The sequence below is a fragment of the Notamacropus eugenii genome, chromosome 1, assembly GCF_028372415.1.
Source record: "Notamacropus eugenii isolate mMacEug1 chromosome 1, mMacEug1.pri_v2, whole genome shotgun sequence".
In the NCBI taxonomy this organism is placed as follows: domain Eukaryota; kingdom Metazoa; phylum Chordata; class Mammalia; order Diprotodontia; family Macropodidae; genus Notamacropus; species Notamacropus eugenii.
Window position 1 is genome coordinate 248282095 of NC_092872.1, and position 24390 is coordinate 248306484.

The following is a 24390-nucleotide window of genomic DNA, read 5'->3' on the forward strand; positions in this document are numbered from 1 at the left end:
CATAACTGTTTCTTCTCCAATGAGATCATGTATATAAAAGGTTTTGTAAACCATAAGGTGCTCTATCAACATAAGCAATTGATGATGATGATGATGATGATGATGATGATGATGATGATGATACTGGTCTTCAACCACAAGGACAGGGAAAAGACAGAATTCATCTGGGTTCTCCAATTTGGTTTTGTGGTCTGCCTGAACGCATTGGGAATTCATTTATTTACTCTATGGCAGTAAATTGCTTATGTAATGTGCCTCTGAGAGCTGGCTAAATCCCTTTCATTAACGCTAATAGCAAGATTGTCCACCTCACCAAATGTGTTTATGCTTTTGATGAGCTTGCACAAGATCTTTGGGGAATAAGAATTCTGTTCCCTTGATTTAGTCATGCTGTTGAGAGACTTTGCTTGTCTTAATGGCACTCATTATGCTGCAATATGGAAAGGGCTGTGCATCATAGTTGTGATTCTGGTCGGAGCCATGGTGGTATCACAGAACAGAGAAGTCCTATGGTGGTGTGCAGCCCACAGCATTCCTGAGTGTTGCCTGAGCCAGATGAAAATGTGGTTCCTATCTGATTGTAATGTATTGATGTGCTAATCAGAAAGAAATATATAAACACATGGTCTGCCAAGTCAGTATGTGGCCCATGGGGAGGCTTATGTATGGTTTCATGTCCTCTATTTGTTTGACACCTTTGTGTCAGTCCCTTTGAGCCAGGAAACCTGGGTTCAAATCCTGGTTTTGAAACTGACAAAACAAAACAAAACAAAAAACAACTAACTTTGCATCATCTTTCTTTTTGTAAATGGTTCATTATTGGGGTTCCTTTAAGTTGCAATCTTCCCTTGTGCTATGTGTACATACATATCTATCTATATGTATATACATTTATCCATATTTACCTATATCTACCTATTTATCTATCCATTTATCCAGATCTATCCATATCTATCTATCCATCTATTAATATCTACCTATCCATCTATTCATATCTATCTACCCATCTATCCATCCTTCCATATCTATCTACCTGTCTATCTGTATCTACCTATCTATCCATCTATCTACATCTTACCAAAATTCAAAGTATACCATTTTAAGAATACGTATTGTATAAATCAAGGTACAACTGCAATCTGTCCTCCTTTCCGGTCTTTTTGTGGTCAGGTCCTTATACAAAAGGGGTTATAGGGATTGTAGATTTGTTTATAAGGTGGAAGATACTTATGTTTGCCTTGAATGAACAGGGAACATCTGGCAGTGATGATGATGGGAAGGAGCTGAAATGAGTAGAGTTCAAGCCAAATAAAAGTTTGAAAGTCAAATGAATTTTAAAAAAGAGTTCAGATACCAGACAATGTAATCTTCTTCTCAGGGGAAGTCTTCACTTAACCCTCATGGTCTCACATGTGTGGTTTTCTATGACAACTGAGGCATGAGTTTTAAGCCAAAAGTTTTTCTTCCACAAGAGTCCCCATCCCAACCCTGTGGGGTTTTCTACTGTTCAAATGATCATATATTTAGTCAATGATCATATACTTAACCAACCTGGAGAAGTATATGACAGAATTCTCTATAAGACAAAGTACTTCATTTCTTATTTAGGAAGCTGGTAGCAGATGGATACTATAACAATGCCCTGGATCAAAAGTAGCATTCAGGGAAACCAGATTGGTCTGCAGGGAAACTGACCAACTGTCTCTACTTTAGGACAATTCTGAACCACCATGGTGAAATTGGGGAGCAACTTGTCAGAGAAGCCAGAGAAGGAACAGGGCAACGGAAATGGTGGAGGGGAAGATGGCTTTGATAACATCCCGTTGATAACCCCTCTGGATGTCAACCAGCTACAGCAGCCATTCCCAGACAAGGTAATGTGAGCAGTGCCCACGAGGGCCATAGCATGTGTGTGAATATGGACCCTGGGGGGATTGGGATGACTGGGAGCATGGGGGTTGACCCTTGAAGAAAATTAGAGATTGCAAGCGGTAAAAGTGAAGGGCAATACTTGACCTTGTTTCCCTAATGATATGCTACTTTCCCAATAGTTATGACTTAACATGGTACAATTGTAGGTGTCAGAAGAAGTACATTCTTGTTTTTGTGTTCCCTTTATAACTGGAGAAATATCCTTGAAAAAAACTTTATCAATGACTTTTTGTTTTTATATCAGTCATTTTCAGATATAGCTCCTTCATCCCCATTCCAGGGAGTCTTATATATACATATCAAAGAAGAAATAGACATTTAAGCAAAACCAACAAATACATTGACCAAATCTGATGATGCATGCCATATTATATAGTCATTATATTACCCACCCAATCCCTCATTTCTTCATCTCTTAGGGCTGTTGTAGAAGTTGTCTATTGCCCTGTCATGTAGAAAAGTATGCAGCAAACAAAAGTTCAGGGAAACTAGGGTCAAAGGTCATAATGAGCTAGCAGCAGCAATGGTACTAAAATCTTGACTCTCAGCCATCATACTAGAGTAGGTTCTTTTCTCCATTTCTAGATGGCTGGCCAGTTCCACTGGGGAGCTCTTTGGAGGAGGTTTAGGGGATGGCTGCCAGGTGAGGCACTTAAGGAATCTCCATTGCTGAATCATTTCTTCTCCCACAGGTGATAGTCAAGACCCGAACAGAATACCAACTTCAGTCAAAGAAGAAGAGAAAATTACATGTTCCTGGAATCAAGAGGCTGAATGTCAATCTCTATGATGAAGTATCAGAAAAGGTCAAGGTAAAAACAACCCCCACTCCCAAGGCGCCTTTGCTAACTTCTCCTGATAATTCAGGAAGGATAAATGTGCAAGTCTTCAAAAAACCTCTGTTGAGGAAAGGAAGCTGGTGGGAACATTGTCAGTCTTGGCAAAGGCTGAGATTGTCCCACCAAGGAAAGAAGACATGTAAGAGTCAAGGAAAGAATGCCCTGGATATATCAGTGGCCTGGACACACAAAATCCAGCCAAGTGTTCTCCAGAGGAGTACTATTGTGGGGTGCCAAGCATTGTAGCATGGTATCTAGAATTCTGTTTTAGGATCCCACTGGAAATACTGTCAGAAGTTTGGTGCCTGAGGCATATGTAAATACTGGGCCAGGAGCTAGTTCCTCCGGGTAAAGGAGTTTTAATAAAAAGCACTAAGTAAAAGAGTGTCTTGAGATTGTTTATCAGCTGTGAAGGGGCCTAGGTAGAGCAGAACTGGCATTGCTTCATCCTATTAGACAGATAAATACTTTACAGAGGGAAAGGAACCTGAGTGACTCTTGCTGACATAGAGGATAAAGGATATGTAGAGGGTTGCTTTTTTCTTTTAGACCAGTTCCATCAGAGGGACCATTAGTTTGGCAGCATTAACACTTGAGACTTTTGGAAAGGGACTGCAAGAAACATAACGAGACAACACATGGCAGCACCCATTATCTTTCACTCTCAATCATGTAGTACCCAACAAAGAAGGGAAGTATTATTCCATGGAAGACCCTTGGAGAAACCACTTAAGACCAGCTTGGCAGAGTGAAGAGAGTGATAGAAATGAGGCCCTTGGAGTCAGGAAGATCTGAGTTTAAATTTACCTTTGATACTTGCTAACTCTGTGAGCAGAGGAAAATCACAAAAATTTCCTTCTCCCTCAGTTTCCTCATCTGAAAGATGAGGATAGCAATGACATCTACATCTTAGGGTGATTGTGATTATCAAATGAGTGAGAGAGAGAGAGAAAGAGAGAGAGAAAGGGAGTGAGGGAGAGAGTATGTATGTATATATGTACATGTTATATTATTAATATAAATATATGAGTGTATATGCATGTATATATATGCATATAGAGAGAACCCTTTGCAAGGTTCAAAGTGCTATAAAAATGTTAGTTATAATTAAGATTAAAATTCACTGTTGAAAGCTCTGATTAGTGGGAATGACCAGTGAGTGACTCAAACCCCTGTTTAATTTACCCCGTGCCTCCCAGTTAGCTCCAGGATCAAACACAAGGCCTCTGATGGGTATTAAAGCCCTTCCTAGCTTTCCAGTCTTTTGAGTAACTCTTTCCTTCCCTCCTCACACTCTGCAATCCAGCAACATTCTTCTTTCTGTTTTCCTACACAAAACTCCAATCCCCAAACTATGCCTTTCTCTAAGACTTTTCCCTGACTCTCCCTTATGGCTCAAATGTTCTCTCACTTCTGCCTTGGCTTTCCTGGCTTCCTTCAAGACAAAGATCCACCTTATTTCTCTCAAATTCTAGTGTTTTCCCTATGAGATTGCCTTCCATGTACCCTGTATATATCTTGCATGTACAGAGTTAATGAGGTCTTTTCCTATTAGGACATAAGCTTCTCAGGGTACTTTTGACTTTCTTTGTAACCTTAGCATTTGACAAAATACCTGGCACATAGTATAGGCACTTTAAATATTTGTTGACTGACAGGTTCTTGGGAGTAGTGTCACTTCCTACCCAAAACAGTCCTTTGCCTGATAGGGTTGTACTTCGTGGTAACTTTTAGGGATTACACTGGAATACATGAGACCAAAACCACACATCCCTCAGTTAGGGAAAGAGATACAGTATACAACTTGCATTCATTTCAAAGTGGCTTTGTTCATACCTTTTCCTTTCCCCTTTGCAACTGAAGCTGATTATAGATATGGATGCTTACCACGTTCATACACTCTCTAATGAAGGCTATCATGTTTCAGTTAATAGGTATCTCCTATGGCAACAGGATTGGTCTTCCAGGGGTGGAGTCCAGGATCAGTGGTTTGATGAGGGAGAAGACTTGATCCAAACATCCTACTTTCCTATTATCAGAGTCACCATAGGGCCAATGATGGCTAAAGGGTGGAGACAAGCAGATTGCATTGATTTAGAGCTGAAAGGGACCTTACAGACCATTGAATCCAACCCTCTAACTTTATAGAGAAAAGAAACTGAGGACCACTTACCTAGGTTTACACAAGTGGTGAGCAGCAGAGTCAGAATTCAAACCCAGAACTCTTTGGATTATAACATGCTGCCTCAGCATGAGTTGGGTTAGCCAATTAGAATTAAAAACTGAAGAAATATGCCCCCAGTTAGGAAGTTCAAGTCCCAAACCAAGCTTGGGTCATTTTTCTGCCCCCAGAGCTAATATGGACACTTCATATCCACCTGGTGGGCCCTCTGATCTCTAGCTGACTCCACCACCCCTCCCTCCAAGCATTACCCCTCCCTCCAGAGCATGTTACTAGGCTTTGGCTCATTGGCTTTGTGGGGCGGGCCTGGTGCAAGGCCGCCACCAATTCTGCGGCTTATCTGCTGTGCCCTTACCTTAGGTTTACTTTGGGCTGGCCCTGAAACCTCTGAGGTGAATCCATCTATTTACCCCAACAAAAGTTTAGTAAGCACCTGACTTGATGGTGTTTGGCACATAGTGAGTACTGCCTGCCCCCTCCCTAAGTGTTGGGGATGTAAAAACAAAACATACCCTGCCTTTAGGGACCTTATATTTCCCTGGAGTGGTGGTGGGATTTATCATGCAAACAGATAAATAAATAGAAATTAATTTGGGGAAGGGGAGAGCACTAGCAGCTGCTGGAGGGGGAATGAGTGGGGGTGGAGATCAGAGAATTTAGAGGAGTTAGCACCTGAATTGAGTCTTGCAGAAAGATAAGGCATTCTGACAGGCAAAGATAAGGGATGGTATTCAAGGTGTGGGATGCAGCTTTCATGAATGCATAAGTGATGAGAGCTGGCATGTCAAATCTGGGGAACAGCTGGTAGTCCAGCTTTACTGGAGCTTAGAGTGGTAAAAGGGAATCAACGGGAAATAAGGCTAGAAAGGTAGGTTCCAGCCAGATTGTGCAGCTCTTTAAATGACAGGCTGAGGAATTTTTTCCTTTTGTGTGTGTTTTATCCTAGAGGCAATAGATAGTCACTCCAGATTTCTGATCAGGGGAGTGAAGCCGTCAGACTTTTTTCTCTCCGGGTGGCCTAGATTCTATTTCCTTAACAATCTTGTTTCTTCATTCCTCTCTCAACTGATCTTCATTAGAATTTTGCTCACCTCTCCTATTCCTAAATCTAATTACAGGAGTTTATCTTCTTCATATGAAACATTATTAAACTGTTTTTATATATTCATTTAAACATAATATTCACCCACTCTCTAAGAGCAGGGACTGTTTCCCCTTTTTGCCTTTATATCTCTAGCACCTAACAACAATTCTTTGAATATAAGTGTTTAATGAATACATGAGCAGCCGAATTAGTGATTAGCTTATATTTGTCTAGATGCTGGAGGAGAGATAAAAACAATTCATTTTTCTAGGGCATGTCCCATGAATAAATGAGGGAGGATATAATCAGGTTCAGCTACAAGTCTCTCGAATAGCAGGTTTTGAAACACTAAATTCATGAACCTCTGAGAGAAGTCTCAAATGACACAGCCCAGCATTCATGCACCCTGGAGCTAAGGAAAATCCATAGCTAAGTAATAAATATGGGGTCCTTCCTACAGCAGGGGTTATCCCTTCGTGTTATGAGAATGCAGATTTTAAAGATATGTATAGGAAATGAAAGCAAGGACATAACAGAGAATATAAATGTGTGTGTGTGTGTGTGTGTGTGTGTGTGTGCGTGTAGCATAGTCCTATAAAAATATATTGTGAAGGGAAAAGGTGTGGGGGTTATATCCAGAGAACAGCAAAGAAGGAGATTAGACAGGAATCTTGGCTGAGTTGGTTAGGACAATGATTGCTAACAAGAGAGAAGGCAAAATTGTTCTACATAATTTTATTTTCCTTTCTCCAACACCCTCCCTCCTTCCCCCCCTTCCCCCAGCACCTCCAGGTCAACCAACCAGTGTTGGTGCCTGACAATGTTTCAGGCACCAAAGGAGATGCTGGGAATATTAGTACAAATAATTTCTACTTAAAAAAAAAAACTTATATTCTAAAGGAGGAGATAATAAGTACATATAAAAATGTCAAAGAGGATGAGCAAATGGAGTCACAGAGGTGAAATGACTTACCTAGGGCCTGGAGTCAGGAAGACTCTTCTTTCTGAGTTCAAATCCAGTCTCAGACACTTAGTAGCTGTGAGATCCTGGCAAGTCATTTCACCTATGTGCCTAAGTTTCCTCATCTGTAAATGAGTTGGAGAAGGAAATGGCAAACCACTCCAGTATCTTTGCCAGGAAAACTCCAAGTCCCAAGGCAGATATGACTGAAATAACTAAACAAGAACAACACAGCTAGAAATGATCTGAGGCCACACTTGAATTCAACAAGTCTTCCTGACTCCAAGTCCAGTATTCTATCCACTGTACCACATTGCCAGGAGACATCTCAGATGACTGAAATTGATCCTTATGTGCCAAGATTTTTAAAGATCAACCACTTTTTATGGAAATTGTTAATGAAATATCTTAGTTTCTTACTTTCTCAGGAAGAACAATCTGAGTAATTCAAGTTTTTGTAGATACCTCTGGGGCATCATCATGAACATTCAACGATTGTTCAGTGTTGTGTAATATAGGGGATATTCAGGGAAGGAAACAAGCATTTACTAAGCTCCTACTAGGTACCAGACATGGTGCTCTGTGCTTTACAAATATTATCTCATTGGATCCTTACAACAACACTGGGAAGAAGGTACCATTGTTATCCCCATTGTACAGATGAGAAAATTGAGGTTGAGAGTTTACTTATTTGCTCAGGGTTACACAGCTAGTAAATGTCTCAAGTCAAATTTGAACTCAAACCTTCCTGACTCCAGGTTCTATCCTTTGTGCCATATAGCTAGGTTGTCAAGGTGTGGGAGTATTTTATCTCCAGTGCTAAATGGCCCCAGAGAGTGCTTATAGTTCTAGTGTTTACTTTTTCTAGTTCTTCCCTTTCCTCCACTAATGCCCATATTGTCCTGTTCCTGTCCATGTATCTTGATGCTTCTAATCTGATGCCTTATTTGACACTCCATTGTCTCAGTTAGGGCCTGAAGGTAGCTCTATTTTCCAGAATTTGAGTTGGAAAAAAATATTAGTAGGATAGGAACTGGTCTGTGACTTCAATAGTTGTAAGAAACTCAGTGGTGAGGGAACTCCTTCAACCAATGCAAACTGGTACCTTCTCTGAACTTAATCTTAAAGAGTTGCCTAGTTCAGTGAGTTGTCCAAGGCCCTACAGCCAGTATGTCAGAGATAGAATCTGAGTTCAGGTCTTCCTGGTGTTGAAGCTGTTTTAAGCCTTAATGGGACCTATTCCATGTTTTGATAGTTCTAATTGTGGGAAAGTCAAGTTCAAATTTATCTCACAGATTTTAGCACATTGTTTCTGGTTCTGTCCTCTAATGTCAAATGAAAAACAAGTCTAATTTTTCTTACACTTAGGACACTCCTGATATCATAGGTTCTCTTCCAGAATGAAAGACCACAGCCAACAATCCCTTTAAATATTTTATAGACAGCTAGGTGCTTCAATTGGCTACTAGGTGGTGCCATAGGGCAGCTAGGTGGTGCAATGGATAGAGCACCAGTGCAGGAGTCAAGAGGACTTGAGTTCAAATCTCACCTCAGACACTTGACACTCACTAGCTGTGTGACCGTGGGCAAGGTCACTTAACCCCAATTGCCTCATCCTGGGTCATCTCCAGTCATCCTGATGAATATCTAGTCACTGGACTCAGATGGCTCTGGAGGAGAAGTGAGGCTGGTGACCTGCATAGCCCTCCCTCACTCAAAACAAAGTCAAGTGCAAGTTGTGTCATTATTTCTCTGATGGCATGGTCTTCTTCGGCAATGCAGGACAAACACACACAGGTGGTACCATAATGTAAAGAGCCCTGGACCTGGGGTCAGGAAGGCTTATCCTCATGGGTTCAAATCTGGCCTCAGATACTAACTCTGTGACTCTAGGCAAATCATATAACCCTGTTTGCCTCAGTTTCCTCATCTGTAGAATGGGCTGGAAAAGGAAATGGCAAACCCCTCCAGCATCTCTGCCAACAAAACCCCAAATGGGGTCATAAAGAGCTGGACATGACTGAACAACTACAGGTGGTTCAGTGGATAGAGAGCACAGGGCCTGGAGTCAGAAAGATCATAATTCAAATCTGAACTCAGATACCTCCTAACTGCGTGACCCTAGGCAAATCACTTAACCTCTGTTTGCCTCAGTTTCCTCATCAGTAAAGTGGGGATAATAATAACACCTACCTCATAGGGTTGTTGTGAGGATCAAATGAGGTAATAATTCTAAAGCACACAGTAAGCTCTACATAAATGTTAGTTATTTGTGGCAGTATATTTGAAGACATGGATCATATCTTACCACTCTTTTTCCCCCCAGTCTTCTCTTTTATAGGCTAAACATCCCAACCTCTTTAGATTTATCCCCTAGGCAAGAGCCAAAGGCCTTCCCCATAGCGGCTGACCCTCCTCTAGATGCCCTCTCATTTCTTCCTGAATAAAGAACAGGGAGCTAAGTCTGTGACAGCTCCAGCCTTCCCAGGGTCTCTTCCCTCTGGCTAGGCTGGGCCATGCCGTGCCTCATGGAAGTCCACCTGCCAAACAAAAGACTGATCGCTGCTATTTGCAGGTTCTTGACAATGGTTGTTTCTAAGTTATTATTATTCCTTTTCCCATGTCTGTGTCAGTGAACACCACAATTTATTTCCTTTTAAGACTTTTTTTTTTTTTAGCACATTCTTCATAGGGTTGTTGTGATAATCAATGAGATAACATGATAATCAATGAGATAACAGGTAAAGTGCTTTGCAAACTTTAAGGTACTAGATGAATGATGATCAATTTAAGTATTTTTACATAAGAGAAACCTGTGACCTTTCCTGGGGAGTCACACAGGTGTAGTGATGGTAGATAGAGCAAAGGTCTCTGGGTCAGGAAAACCTGGATTCAAAACTTCCTTGCTAGCTATGTGAGCCTAGGCAAGACATTTGACCTTTAGTTTTCTTATCTGTAAAATGGTTATAGGGATAGCATCTACCTAATAGGTCAGATGGCAGGACCAAATTGGATGATGTATATAAACATCAGAGAAAATATTACTGCTTTCTCTTACAGTACTGTCTAAATGTCAGTTGTTAATAGCAGGCAAAGAATTAGAGCTGAGAGGCTTCTAAGAATAAATTGAGCTATGTACGTCCCTTGGAAGCCATAAAGGTCATATTTTCCCAGAGATGTATTTGGAGTACCTGATACAGAAATGTAAACTCAGAAATCAGATTTCATCAAGATCTTTGAAAAAGGAACTAATTACTCTTCTCTTGCCTAATTTTTTTTTTTCTTTGCCTTTCTAAGAATCTTTCTGAGCCCACAATGAATAAGGCCAGTTTGGACTTGACATTATGGTATGATGATAGGGAGGTTTATTTGTTCATGAGTTGGGATATGGGGTTCTTGGTTCAAAAGCTCAGCCCCTCACCCCCCAATCTGATAATAATCTTGAGCAGTTGATATAGCTCCCTCACAGGAAAGTAGGTGGATATTCTAGGTTGTGAAGGATCTGTTTTCTTCTGCCAGTTTTGTACTGCTTGCCTTTTTCACAGTTCTCAGAAAGAAGCCATATGGTTCTGTCAAGTTCTTCCAGCTTAATTTTCCTTATGAGTCCTTGGATTCATTGAATCCAGTCAGAACTGGGAAGGTCCTTCAAGGTTATCCAGTCAAATTTGCTCATTTTATAGATGCGTAAACTGATGTCCAGTAAAGGGAAATGATTCAAGTGGGAACTTGAATGTTCCCATCTCCTAAAAGTCTAGTGTCCTTAAAAAAATCTGTCTATTACCAGGTTGAGTGAGCCTGGACAAGTAACTAACCACTGTCAGTGGCTCTCAATGCAGCTCTCTAACACTGTAAGCCTCCCAGAAGGTATTTATCTGCATCAGTGGAGAGAGTTTCCCCATCTGGGAGTTCTGTATATCAGTAAAAAAACCACAGGCTCACTTCCTATCCTATATATTGATGCTTTTTGTTCTTATTTTTGACACCACAGTAGTTCCTGATGTTACCAACCCCACCACGGAATTCTGTTTCTCTTGTAATGAAGAAAAACATTGTCAGCAAATTGGTCATTGCCCCTTAATCTGAGTTCAGCTGACAGTGTCTACACTATGGCATTCAGCAGGTATATTCTTTCTAGTGGCAGTCCTTTCCACGTCACAATTGTTCTTAGCTTTCTTTGATGTTTTTGGTACCTCTGGTGCCCTCTGTGTGGTTGGCTGCCTAGAAACATTCAGGGGGTCCCTGTTGCCTGTAATTAATCCATTAGATTCTTGAGTGTAGAGACTGACTTTTGCCTCTTTTTGCATCCCTAGTGCTTAGCATAGTACCTGACACATGATAGACATTTAACAAATGCTGATTGACTGGCTGATTATTCAATAAAAACCTTTAGTCTGTCATTCAAGGCCCTTCTGAAATCTTCCTCTAACCCACCTTTTCAGTCTTATTCAAATGGCCCAAAGGATCTCAACACATCACGTAGATATTTTTTCCATTGGTGTCCATCAGAACCTATTCATGCCTGTTCACTTCTTGTAGATCACAACAGAACTCTACCCAACACATTGGGGGTTCTCCACCCCCATGCCAATGTTCTCTATTGCTTATCCCTCTCTGTTACCATGTGAAAGCCTACTTATTTCTCATTCATATTTTTCTGTGGTACCCTTTACACAAATTTTCTTCTAGAATTCCTTGCTTGTAATGTGTCTACTCATGCCCACCAACTCAGTTGCCTTTGTGTAATCTAGTCCTTAGAGATACCAAATTCAATCCTTTGGATATCATAGTTTTCTTAGAGCCATACAATAATACTGGAAGAACACTAGACAAATAAAGCATATATTAAAAGCTTGCTAGGACGTAGTAAGGGATACAGATTGGGAATATAAATGCAAGCCAACAAGATGGAACCCATCCTCAGTGAGTTTACACTCTAATTCGGGGGAGAGTTGGAAAGACAAAGAGGGAAGAGAATAAGCATTTGTATGGTGCCTACTACTACCATCATCATTTTATTAGGACACCATTAACTCTTAGAACTGAGCCTCGGGTCATTGGCCTAACAGCAAGGCTATGCAAATGAACATTTTCATCACATTTGTAATGAACAAAACTGAAATAGGCTCAATCCTTTGGAAGAGATTGAGAGGAACAGGGTTGGAATCTTGCAGCTATTGTATATTCCTTGCCCTCTGGGATGAGAACTTGCTCTGAACCCATTCCAGCATTATTATATTATATTATTATATTGCATTATATTATATTATACCATACTATACTAAATTATACTATATTACATTACACTATACTATGCTATATTATACTACATTATAGTACAATGTATTATATTATATCACATTCTATCCTATTATATTATCATATCATATCACATTATATTACATATTACATTAAATTATGTTATATCACATTATATCATGTTATATTATATTATATTATCCTCAAATGAACCCTGTGAAGTAGGTATTGATATTATCCCTATTAGACAATTGAGGAAACAGAGGTTAAATGACTAGCCCAGGGTTACACAGCTAAGTGTCTGAGACTGTATTTGAACTTGAATCTTCTTGACTCCAGGCCCAGCACTCTACCCACTTACTTACTCACTCTCTTCCACTACACAATTGGAAATGATTGGTGAATCCACAAGGCAGGAGGACAAGACATCCAAGAATTGTATCTATCAGATATTCCTTCTTGGGACTTACTCAGAATTGTTGTACTCACAAATATATTATTTTCTCCCCATGTTACTGCATTTGTGGGAAGGGTACCTGACTAGCTTGTACATAAGAACGCAATGGGGAAAAGGATGGCAGCAGTGGAGTCATTTGCATGAGGCTATAATAGTGGGCAGGATGTAGTGCCCTAATAGACCCAATAGAAAATAGGTTTTCCAGGTTTGAATCCCACATTCAAGACTTTCGTGGGGAAGCATAAAAAGGAGGACAAGAAAAAATAAATTCCTAAATGAGTTTTTAAAAGACTAGAGAACAAAAAATGTGTCAGTTGTCAACACCATCTGGTTCCTGAATCTCACCTGTGCCTCTGGTAAAACCCAGGATCATTAGCCAAGCTTAGAAACTGTGTTGGTTGTGTTACAGATGAGCATACAAAGCCTCCCCATTTCCTTGATATGAAAATAAATGGTTAGGTAATTTCTCTGCCCATGATTGATTTCTTTCCCTTGAATGACTAACCATCCTGGAACACACATCCTACATTCCAGCCAGATTAGATTATTCAGTGTCTCCTTCTCCACCACACATAAGATCTATATTTTTCCCACCTTCTCTGTCTTCATTTATTCTCTTGATCTGAGGTTTACCTTACCCTACCAATCTCTCCCCACCGTGATACCTAATCTCTGTCTATTGATATCCTGCAGGTTCTTCAAGGCCTAGTTCAAAAGCTACATTCTCTATGAACCTTTCACTGATTTTTTTCCCTCTACACACAAGGAAAATCAGGATCATAGGATCATTAACTTAAAGCTGTAAGAGATCTTTGAGTTCAACATCCTCTTTTGACAGATTAGGATATGGGAACAGAGAGGTTAAGTGACTCGTTTAGAGTCACACAGCTTATAAGTGTCTGTCAAATCCAGGTCTTCCTCATTCCATATCCAGTATGCTATCCACTAACCAAGAGTGTCTCCTGGCAGCTTTGTATTCTTAGGTACTCACCATACACCATGTGCATATACCTCAGCAACCCATTCTCCTCCAGTATGGCTCTCAACCTTCCGAAGGCATGGATCATGTCCTGTTCATGTTGGTATCTCCCCCATCCTCTCTAGTATAGTGTGTTCCTCAAGTAGGCATTTAATAAATGGTGGGTGGATGAAGAATGAAAGGGTGCTGAACCTTTCTCTGTTGGTGAAAAGCTGGGCCAGTGAAGTCCCTTAGGATTATGGGCAGCTCTTTCTGCTTAATGCCTACCCATGGGAAGCCATGGGTTGCTGCATCCCTTTTCAGGCTTCTCGCTCTTGCCAGATTCCTCTCAGGGAGATTTAGGGTTTTGATATTCAGGTTGGCAACAAAGAGAGCTTCTCAGGAAGTGAAAACTGTGTCAAGTCCTTTGAGGGGCAGACTTGGAAAGACCAAAGCAATATTTCACCAGGCCTATTACCATCCATCCTCTTCCCTTCCATCCCCAACATGTCTATCCTTTTCTTCCTGTTATATTGTAGTACTTACTCTCTTTGGAGAGGGTGCCTGGTCTCCCAACTTTGGGAAATGCTGTGAGTATTTGCAATGAGGAGTTTATTACTCAGACCAAGTCCAAAAGCTCCTAGACTGTCATAAAACCCATAGTACTTTGTATGTTCCTTCCTGTCTTTCCACTTTGAAGAGGAAGCTGTATCTGCCTGCCAATTCCATGAAATTCTACATGTCTTGGAATATGTCACAGAATCATAAAACATCTGAGTAAGAAGAGGTCTGACAGTCTTTCTAATTCAGCTATTACGTAGACAAGAATTATACCTGTCATACTTGGCAAGTAGTCAAACTGTCTTTGGGTGATGCAAATGACGGGGAGACTTACTACATACTGGGGTAAGTCCATTTCACTCTGAGATCACTCCGTGTGTTAGAAAGTTTTATGTCCTTTGTCCAATGCCCTTCCTCCTCTACCTCAAACTTTTTCTTTTAATCCCAGGGTAGTTGTTCTACCTCTCTGCTGGTTCCAGAGGGAGGGAAAAACTCCCAGTCCTTGTGAGAATCCCTCCTTGACTTAGGAGTTGGGCATTTACTGGCCCACTTTCTTCAGCTGGACTGTTATTTTTTGTATAACAAAACATAAAAACTCCAGAATCATTCTTTATTTTACCATGGATTATAGGGGTCCTTTGCCTTCACCATTGGTAGGACTTTTACCCTCCCCAAATTATATGGTTATTTACTTGGTACATATTTTGTATTAATTTACCTACATTCATGTTTTTCCTTCAGTAGATGAACCCCTCCGTGAAGGCAGAGAATTTTTATTTTTGTATTGCCGAGGACCAGCCCATGTTTATTAAATAGAAGTCAGTTAGGACCTATCTTTATCTCTCTCTAATACTACATCTTTCCAAAGATAAGTAAGTAGTATTTACATAATGCCTTTAAGTTTGCAAAGTGCTTCAAAAATTTTATCTTATTTGATCCTCATGAGGTTCTATAATTATCCAGATTTTACATATGAGGAAATTGAGATAGACAGAGGTTAACACAGAGGATCACATAGCTAGCATGTGACTAAGGCAGGATTTGAACTCTTTTCATCTTGACATTTCCCTACTTAAAGTACTGTCTGTTTAGCCATCAAGGATGTTTGTTTATTTCTTTATTTGGCTTCTCAGCTACTGCCTCCTTTTTGATCAACTCTTTACTATTCTCTATTGTTGGGCAGGGGTTAAAGTGGGGCAATGGATAAAGCACTGACCTGGAGTCAGGAAAACTCATCTTCCTGAGTGCAAATCTAACCTTGGACATTTACTAGCTGTGTGACCCTAAGCAAGTTACTTTACCCCATTTGCCTTGGTTTCCTCACTTGTAAAATGAGCTGAAGAAGGAAATGAAAACTACTCTAGTGTCTTTGGTAAGAAAACCTAGATGGAGTCATGAAGAGTCATACAGGACCAAAAGTGGCTGAAAGACACCAACAAAGTTATCATTGTCTGACATCATCTGAGGAATTAGCAGCTCTTCTTTCCTGGCATGTCATGGGAAGAATTGTGAAGCCACTTCTCTGAGTCTTATCCAAGTGTTCTCTATTGCCTAGATTTCCCATTGAGGTTATGATTCATTTTGTCTTCATCATGAGTCTAAGGGACTAGGTTCCCCATAATGAAAAAACAACAACAATGGAAAAGCATGGACCTGAATAGATGTAGCAAGGTGACACTCTGGAAGACTACAGTCTCAGATCACCTCCTTGTCATTTATTCCTCCTCTTTCCCTGCTCTCTACTCCTGACACTCTTTACCCAAGACCCTGATTCTCTTATTCTTTCATCCCAAGCTTTAGGGACTATTTATGCTCCAAAACTAAGTCATCTGATTCCTAACTGTATAGAGGATCATGGATCTATGGCTGTAAGGGACCTCATTAGCCATCTAATTCAACTTCCTCATTTTACAGATGAAGAAACAGAAGCCCAGGGTAGTTAAAGTGATTTGTCCAAGATCACATAGGTAGAAAGTATCACAAGTGGAACTTGAACCCAGATTCTTTGACTCTATAACCAATGCTTTTTCCATTGTGCCAGGATCATAGAGCAGACAAGCCCTCCAACGCATCATTGGGCATGAATGGAGAAATGATGAAATATTGTTTCATCATTAAACGCAATGTCCTGCTAGAGCTTTGTTCATCAGACTTCTGCAGAACAATTGAAAGCAAGTGTGCATGAAATGGTTCCAATGGTACTTTAGTTCCCAGGGTATGAAGTAGGAATTCAAGGCTGCCAAGAAGAGCTTCTTAATCAAGTCCAAAGATTGGCTTTGGAATTCTGTCAGGGCTAAAAGGGAATATATTTTTTTAAAAAGTCATCATCATTTTATTAGGACACCGTTAACTCTTAGAACTGAGCCTAGGGTCATTGGCCTAACTGCAAAGCTATGCAAATGAACCTTTCCATCATATTTCTAATGACCAAAAATGAAATAGGCTCAGTCCCTTGGAAAAGATTGAGAGGAGCAGGATTGGAACCTTGCAGTCATTACATATGCTTTGCCCACCATGATGAGAATTACTCTGTATCAAATCTGGAATCAGAAAACAGAGACTCAAGTCTTGGTTTTGTAACCTGACATCTGTGTGAAATTAGAATGATTTCCCCTTTCTGGGCTTCAGTTGCTTCATCTGTAAAATGAAATGCTTTAACTTGATGTGCCTCAATTTTTTCATCTGTAAAATGAAGGGGCCAGCTGAGATGGATGGTTCCTTCCAGCTTGAAGGTTCAGTGGTATCCTCTGATCCCTAAGGCTAATGCTCTTCCCAACATACCCTGCTCACCTCAGGCTAGTGTCCATGGCCATATTTAATCCACCTCTCCACTTAAGCTTCACATACTGTCTGATTTTTATAGGATTGAAAGAAAATAAATTTAGAGTTGGAGAGTGCCTTAGATGCCATGGAGTCTTAACTTCCTCACTTTACAGATGAGGAAACTGAGGCACATAGAGGTTAAATGACTTGTTTAGGGTCATACATAAATCTAAACTCCCACTTTTTGACAAGATAAGCACTGTGAGAAAGGCAATGCATATCTTCAGGTTTCTGGCTTGATTTGAACTAGGATCAGGAGCATCAATCTACTGACTACATGCCTGCTGAAGTCAGTCAGTCCTCCCTTTTCTCAGCACAGTAGGATAATGCGAGCTTTGATTTAGAAACAGAAGAAACATAAAGGCCATTGAGTCTCCTTTTACAGTTAAGGAAACTTAAGACCAAGAAAGGTGAAGAAACTGACCCAAGGTCATACAGGTGGTGACAGAAGGTGGGATTTGAACCCAACTCCTCTGAGTTGATACTTTAGAAGCTTTATAATGCCAAATCTGAAGTTGCTCAATGAACAAGGATCCCACATGGTGCAGCCTTTTCCTTATTCCTTCCACAAATTAATATACAGATCAAAATCCCTGCCTTGGAAGAGGCTGCTAAAATTTTCCTATTTAAAAACTGATGAACTCTAAGTGCAGATTGAAGCACACTTTTTCCACTTTATTTTTCTTGCTTTTCTGTTTTCACAACACGGCTAATGTGAAAACCTATTTTGCATGACTTTCATATGTCTAATTGATATCATCACATTTCTTGCCTTCTTAATGTGTGGAGGAGGGGCTGGAGGGAGGGATAGAATTTAGAACCCCAAACTTAAAAAAATGTTAAAAATAAATAATGGTAAAAATTTCCTCTTCACATACGTTCTGAATTACACAGAGAATTCATTAACTATTGAAGGAACAAGGTTGATTTACCATGCACCTTCCATTTTCAGATTGATGTTTTTCCATGGAGAACTAGGTGTGGGCACATGCACTTAAATCTGAGCTGGAGAATGTCAGTTGGAAGGGAATACAGAAAGGAGAAGGGAGTCAGTGTTTATAGGGGATTACCTGTACCAGACACTATGCTAAGTACTTCTTCATTTTACCTTCACCATAAGACTGGAATTATCTCCATTTCACAATCGAGGAAACTGAGGAAAGCAAAGGTTAAGTGACTTGCCCAGGGTCACACAGCTCATAAGTGTCTGAAGTCAGATTTGAGCTCAGGAAGAGGGGTCTTCCTGCCTCCAGGCCTGACACTCCAGTCACTGTACCACCTAGCTGCCCAGCCTCTGCTTTAGAAGACTCTTTAGAAGACCCTGCTCTCTCCAAGCTCCTCATTGTAGAGAAGTGATGACAGCTACTGAGAGAGGGAAGTGACTTGATCAAAGTCACACAGCTAGTTAGTATAGCTAGAATTCTGGTCTCCAGAAGTCCCATTTCAGAGACTCCCCCCCTCCCCACCCCATTACATTCTGCTGGATTAATTTGGAAACACAAACAAGACATAATGACTCTTCAAAGTTTCTTTGAGCCTCAAGGCTCTCTAATTACTGAGTCTTATGAAGGATTGTTTGCCTTATAAAACTGGTTTACACATCAACGTTTGCCTCTGTAGGGTACATCACCAGATGGCAAGGTCCTATAGAGAGGATTGTGTCAGGCTTGCACTGACAGTCATGTCTGAGGGATAGTCTAGGCTTGAACCAATTAATTGGGAGTATAGCACTTCTGAAACAGAGAGGAACTTAGCTGGTCACTTAATTCAATGTGTGTCTGCACAGGAATGCCCAGTGCACTGGCTTTGAGGATGTCTTATAGCCTCCCCTTGATGACCTTTAATTATGGGGATCTCACCATCTTATGAAGCAATTTATTCTATTTTAAGTTGCTTAATAAGTTTTGAATTGAGAAGGATTAAGAAACCCCAGTTGAATGCATCTGTTTAAAATAGTTGTTTCTCTTAATGATACGTCTTATAGGGAATCTCCATTTTTTTTCTTTTTAAGGCAATAGACTAAGAGGCATCTAGGCATAACAGAGAGCTGTTCTTGGTGTCAGGAAGTCCAGGGTCAAGTCCAGTCTCTAACACATCCTAGCTGTGGGATCCAGAGTAACTCACTCAACTAGATATCCCCAACAACTTTCCCGGGTTGCAGACAAGGTGCCAATCTGCACAGGCACAAGTTTTTTTAATGGTGTTCTTGAAACTAAAGAAATCAGAGTCCTGGTTAAGAAAAAAAAATACATTAGATTAAACCCTTTGACTGTCAAACTGGAAGAGCTTTTAAAACCATTTAATTCAACCCCCTTATTGTATAGATGAGAAAACTGGCATCCAGGAAGGGTAAATAGTCTGTCAGATCATACAATGAGGGGATGTCTTAACTGATACTTAGTCTCTCCATTATCACCTGTCAACAAACAAGGACTCTTGGATGAGAAGCCAATCCCCCACCCCAGAAGGCTGAGCTAAGTGGCCAGATTCCTGCCAGTCTCTGTCACCTCTAAGATTGACTACAATGTCCTCTGGCATTTTAAACTCTTCTGAACTTGGCCCCTTCCTAACTTTCCAACCTTTCTATACCTCATAGTCAGCTACACTGGCTTTCTTACTGTCCCTCATATGTGAGCCTCCATCTCACAACTCTGACTTTTCACTGGCTGGTCCCTATACCTGGAATGTATCTGCCCCTTAATTCTATTTTTCTGTTTTCCTTGCTTCTTCCAAGGTTCAGTTGAGATCCTACCTTCTCCTGGCTCCTCCCAGGTACTAGTGCCTTCCCTTTTCAGATTGCCTTCTTTTACTCTTAATATATTTCCTAAATACCTAGTGACTTACACTTTGTCTCCTCCATTAGAATGTGAGCTGCTTGAAGACAAAGAGCTTTGTGATTTTGGTTTTTGCCCTTCTTTGTATCCTTGTGGCTTAGCGGAGTGTTAGGCATATGGTAAGCCTTTACTAAATGCTTGCTGACTCACTTGTGGATTATTGATGGGAATTCTCATGTTTAGAAGGCTAGTTCAAGAGCTGTAATAGGGTAGAGCGTTCCAAACTATTGAGTTCCAAAAATCAAAACTACTGATTTCCAAAAAAGAGAGATTTATCAGTCATCTAGTTAAATCATCCATACATTCAACTCATTTTATAGGCAAGACAACTGAAGACAAAGGTCACACAGCTAGTAAGTGATAGCTGTTTCTAGGTAAGGTCTTTAGATTCCAACTCTGGAGTTCTCTCTGTCTCTCCATTATATGATGCGGACCCCACTCCAGTAGTAATGCTTTTATATTTATGTAACATGTCCTGAGATATGTATTCCATCCTCCATGCTGATGAGCTGGGTTCCAAGAGTTCAGTTTAAGCAACACTCCTGAGGAGTCAGGAAGGGTAATTTTTCTAGCACTATTGTCCCCAACGCCCCACCAGTGTACTTCCTGATATAATGATTAGTTGACAATCCTAATCAGATTTAAGTTGCTTTTAGAAAAGGGAGTTCACTAAGGACTAAAATCTTTGAGAAGGTAGAATCTGAGGTGAGTCTCAGAGGAAGCCAGGGGAACTGAGAAGCAGAAGTAAGGGGTTAGGGTTTAGACCATTCCAGGCATGGGGACTAGCCAATGAGAACTCAGAGAATTGGGCAATAGAGAACCATAACTGAGGGAGAGCAAGAAAGCCAGTAGTTGGTACAAAACATCTCCCCTCCCCAAAATTTGTGACAAATTTTCAACAAGTACAGAGTCCAGAGAGAGGTGGGCACAAGATTAGAGAGAACACATTTCAAAGGAATAACTTGTCCTCATAGCTGAAAGTACTTTTCTCCCCTTCATGGGCTCCTTAAGAAATTCCCCCTTAGAAATGGTGTTGTTTCTTCAACTGGAATTTTATAGAGCTATGAATCTACACCAGTCTCTCCTTGACTCCCAAGACAGACTTGACTATTAGTTATTTTAGGGACACTGCTAGGATGACAGTGGGAAGACAGGAAGTCCTAGAAATCCTTCAAAAATCACAAGGTTCTCCTGCAGCCCAGGTAGGCCAAGGCCAAAGCCAAAGTGCTCCTCATTCCATCTCCACTTGTTTTGCTGGAATTTATTTGAAACACTCTTTTTTTCATTTGCCACTTGCAGGAATCTTGACAAGATACTCGTTTAAACTGGGTCCTGAACTTATCTTCTATTTTATAGATAACTCAAAAGGCATGATTAATTTTCCTCAGTCAACATGAAGACTTTTCCTGCCAATCTCACTTCAGCTAGTCTGAAGTCATTCTTCATTAAATCTAGTATTTGGCTGTTTAAAACATTCTTTCCTTTGTTAAGGTATCAAGGCATCTCATCACTTACTTTTAATGCGTGAGATGTAATAGGGCTACTCAACCAACCCAACCCTTACTTTTATCAACTTTTCTCTTTTTAATGTGCTATTTTGATTTATTAAATTGGGCTCACTCATTTTCTTTTTTCTCTCCTCCTCCCTTTACCTGTTTTTCTCTTTCTAGTTGACAGGGCTCATTCTCATCACGATGGCATTCCTGGCCTGTCTCCTCATGCTGGTCATGTACAAGGCCCTCTGGTATGACCAGTTAAGTTGCCCAGAAGGTTTTGTGTTTAAGGTAAGGTGATAATGCTACATTACGTACACTTTCAAAGTACCTCCCACAGGGAGGGAACCCCACTTCCTGTCTCCTAGAGAATGTTGAAAGGGGATGAGGGTTCTTTGCTATTGATGACTAGCCATTGAATGGAGCCAACTGCAAGATATTCTATAAGCAGAAGCACTAATAATTCTAACCAACTCTGCAATTTCCATAGACCCATATCCATATACTTAATAATATCTGACATTCATGTGGCACTTTATATACATTAGTTCATCTGACCTTTGTCACAACCCTGTAAGGAAAATATTATAATTAAGTCCATTTCAGAGATAGGGAAACTGGGACAGCTAGGTGACACAGTGCTAGGACTGAAGTTCAAAAGACTCGAATCCCTATCTGGCCTGAAACACTTGCTAGCCATGTGACCCTGGGCAAGTCACTTACCCCTGTTTGCCTAAGTTTGCTCATATGTAAAATGAGCTGGAGAAGGAAATGGCAAATCACTCCAATATCTTTGTCAAGAAAACAGCAAATGGGATTATGAAGAGTCAGACATGGCTGAAAAACAACAAACTGGGACTCATAGGTTAAGTGACTTGCCCAGGGTCACACAGCTAATAAGTATCAGAGGCAAGATATGAACTCAGGTCTTCTTGGCTTAGGTTCAAATAAAGTCCAGCATTCTATCAGATTGCTTTTCTATAACAACAACAACAACAAGGCATTTTTATAGCCTTCACCTTGCAAGTTTGCAAAGCACTTCACAAAAATCACTCATTCCATTCTCACAAGAGCCCTGTGAGGTAGGTGCTATTACTATTCCCATTTTACAGATGAAGAAACTGAGACCAGGAGAGATCGAATGACTTGCCCAAAGTTACACAATAAATCTGAAAAATATTTAAGTACCTACTATGTGCATTGTCTTGGAGGAGGAGGATATAAAGATTAAAAAAAGCAAATTAATCAATGAATTTTCATTAATACTTGTTACTAATTAATACTTGTTACTTTAATAATGATTATCAATATTAATATTGATTATACAATTATACATAATTATACGATTAATGTATAATCATTTAATATTAATTAATAAATACTTGTTATTAATACTATATGTCAGCCACAGCACCAGGCACTGAAGTTACAAAACCAAAAATTGAACCGGCATCTATTCTTAAGGCCCATACATTCAGTCACTATTCTTGTCCTTATCCCCTTCCTAGATTCAAGCCTCCATAAGTTAAGGATGTGGATAAATATAATGCAAATTAGAATGTAAGTGCATTGGGGGAATATGAAGTATTTTGAGACCCAATGATCTGGTTAGCGCTTACAACAAAGGTAGTCAGGGGAAGTTGCTGTAGGATGTGGTGTTTGCATTAGACATTGTCCTTTCCTCTTCTTCCTGCTTTCCCAAGTTAACCTAAGGCTGATTGTTGATTGTGTATGAGAGAGTCATAACCCTAGACTGACTAAGCAAGGCTTTCCCTATATCCTTATGTCCACTAAGGGAAAAGAATACTAGAGAGTAGATCTTGGAAGGCTTTTTCTTCCTCAGCTCTCTCTGTCTTCCTCCAACCCAAACCCTTAAGGTCTCCTGGGAGCACTTATGTGTCAGTGATAAAGAAAAAGTCTGAAAAATGAAATTGGAAGACCTGAGATTGAATTCAGGCTCTGATCCTAGGTGTATGACCCTGGGTCACTCCCTGAATCCTAGATTCCTCATCTGCAAAATGGGGATAATGACACTTTCACTCCATACCTTCTAGAGATTTGGTCACAAATGTGTTTTGTAAGCATAAGCTCTATAGATATTCGAGCTATTCTGATTGAAAGGAAAGTGGAAGAGGTACAAGTTTGTCATTATTGCTGGTTAGTCATTCAGTCATGTTCCACTCTCCATGACCCCATGGACCATAGCATACCAGGCCCTTCTCTCCTCCACTATGTCCCCAAGACTGTCCAAGCTCATGTTCATTGCTTCCATAGCACCATCTATCCATCTTCTCCTCTGCCATCCTTTTCTTTTCGCCTTCAATCTTTCCCAACATCAGGGTCTTTTCCAATGAGTCCCATCTTCTCATTGTGTGGCCAGAGTATTTAAGCATCAGCTTCAGTATTTGCCCTCCCAGTAAATAGCCTGAATTAATTTTCTTAAGTATTAACTAATCTCACCTCCTTGCTGTATAAGGGATTCTCAGAAGTTTCCTCCAGCACCACAATTCAAAAGCATTGATTCTGTAGCACTCACCTTTCCTTATTCTCCAACTCTCACAGACATACATGGCTACTGGAAAAACCATAGTTTTGACAATATGGCCCTTTGTCAACAAGATGTCTCTGCTCATTAGTAAGCTGTCCAGATTGGCCATAGCTTTCCTTCCAAAGAGCATGTGTCTTTTAATTTCATGACTGCAGTCGCCATCTGCAGTGATCTTTGAGCCCAAGAATATAAAATCTGACACCACTTCCATTTCTTCTCCCTCTCTTTGCCAGGAAGTAATGGGACCAGTTGCCAAGATCTTAGTTTTTTGATGTTATAGTCTCTCAGATTTTATAGTCTCTTCCTTCACCCTCATCAAGAGGCTTCCTGGCCTTTCTTGCACAGGATTCTTAGGAGACAAGAAAGATGATCTAGTACTCCCATCTTTTTGAGGACTTAGCACACTTTGTTGTGATCCACAGATACAACCTTAGGGAAGTTTAAGTATTTCTCTCTACCTCA

General features: G+C 40.4%; 1 protein-coding gene across 1 annotated transcript in view; it reads left to right on the forward strand.

Annotated features, from left to right (window-relative positions):
- CALY (calcyon neuron specific vesicular protein) overlaps positions 1 to 24390 on the forward strand; it is a 177726-nt gene that overhangs the window by 140320 nt on the left and 13016 nt on the right. The window contains exons 3-5 of the mRNA XM_072628456.1: positions 1714 to 1874; positions 2625 to 2744; positions 21558 to 21671. Coding sequence (XP_072484557.1) covers positions 1731 to 1874; positions 2625 to 2744; positions 21558 to 21671 — 378 coding nt within the window. The 5' untranslated portion in view covers positions 1714 to 1730. The remainder of the gene's footprint in view (positions 1 to 1713; positions 1875 to 2624; positions 2745 to 21557; positions 21672 to 24390) is intronic.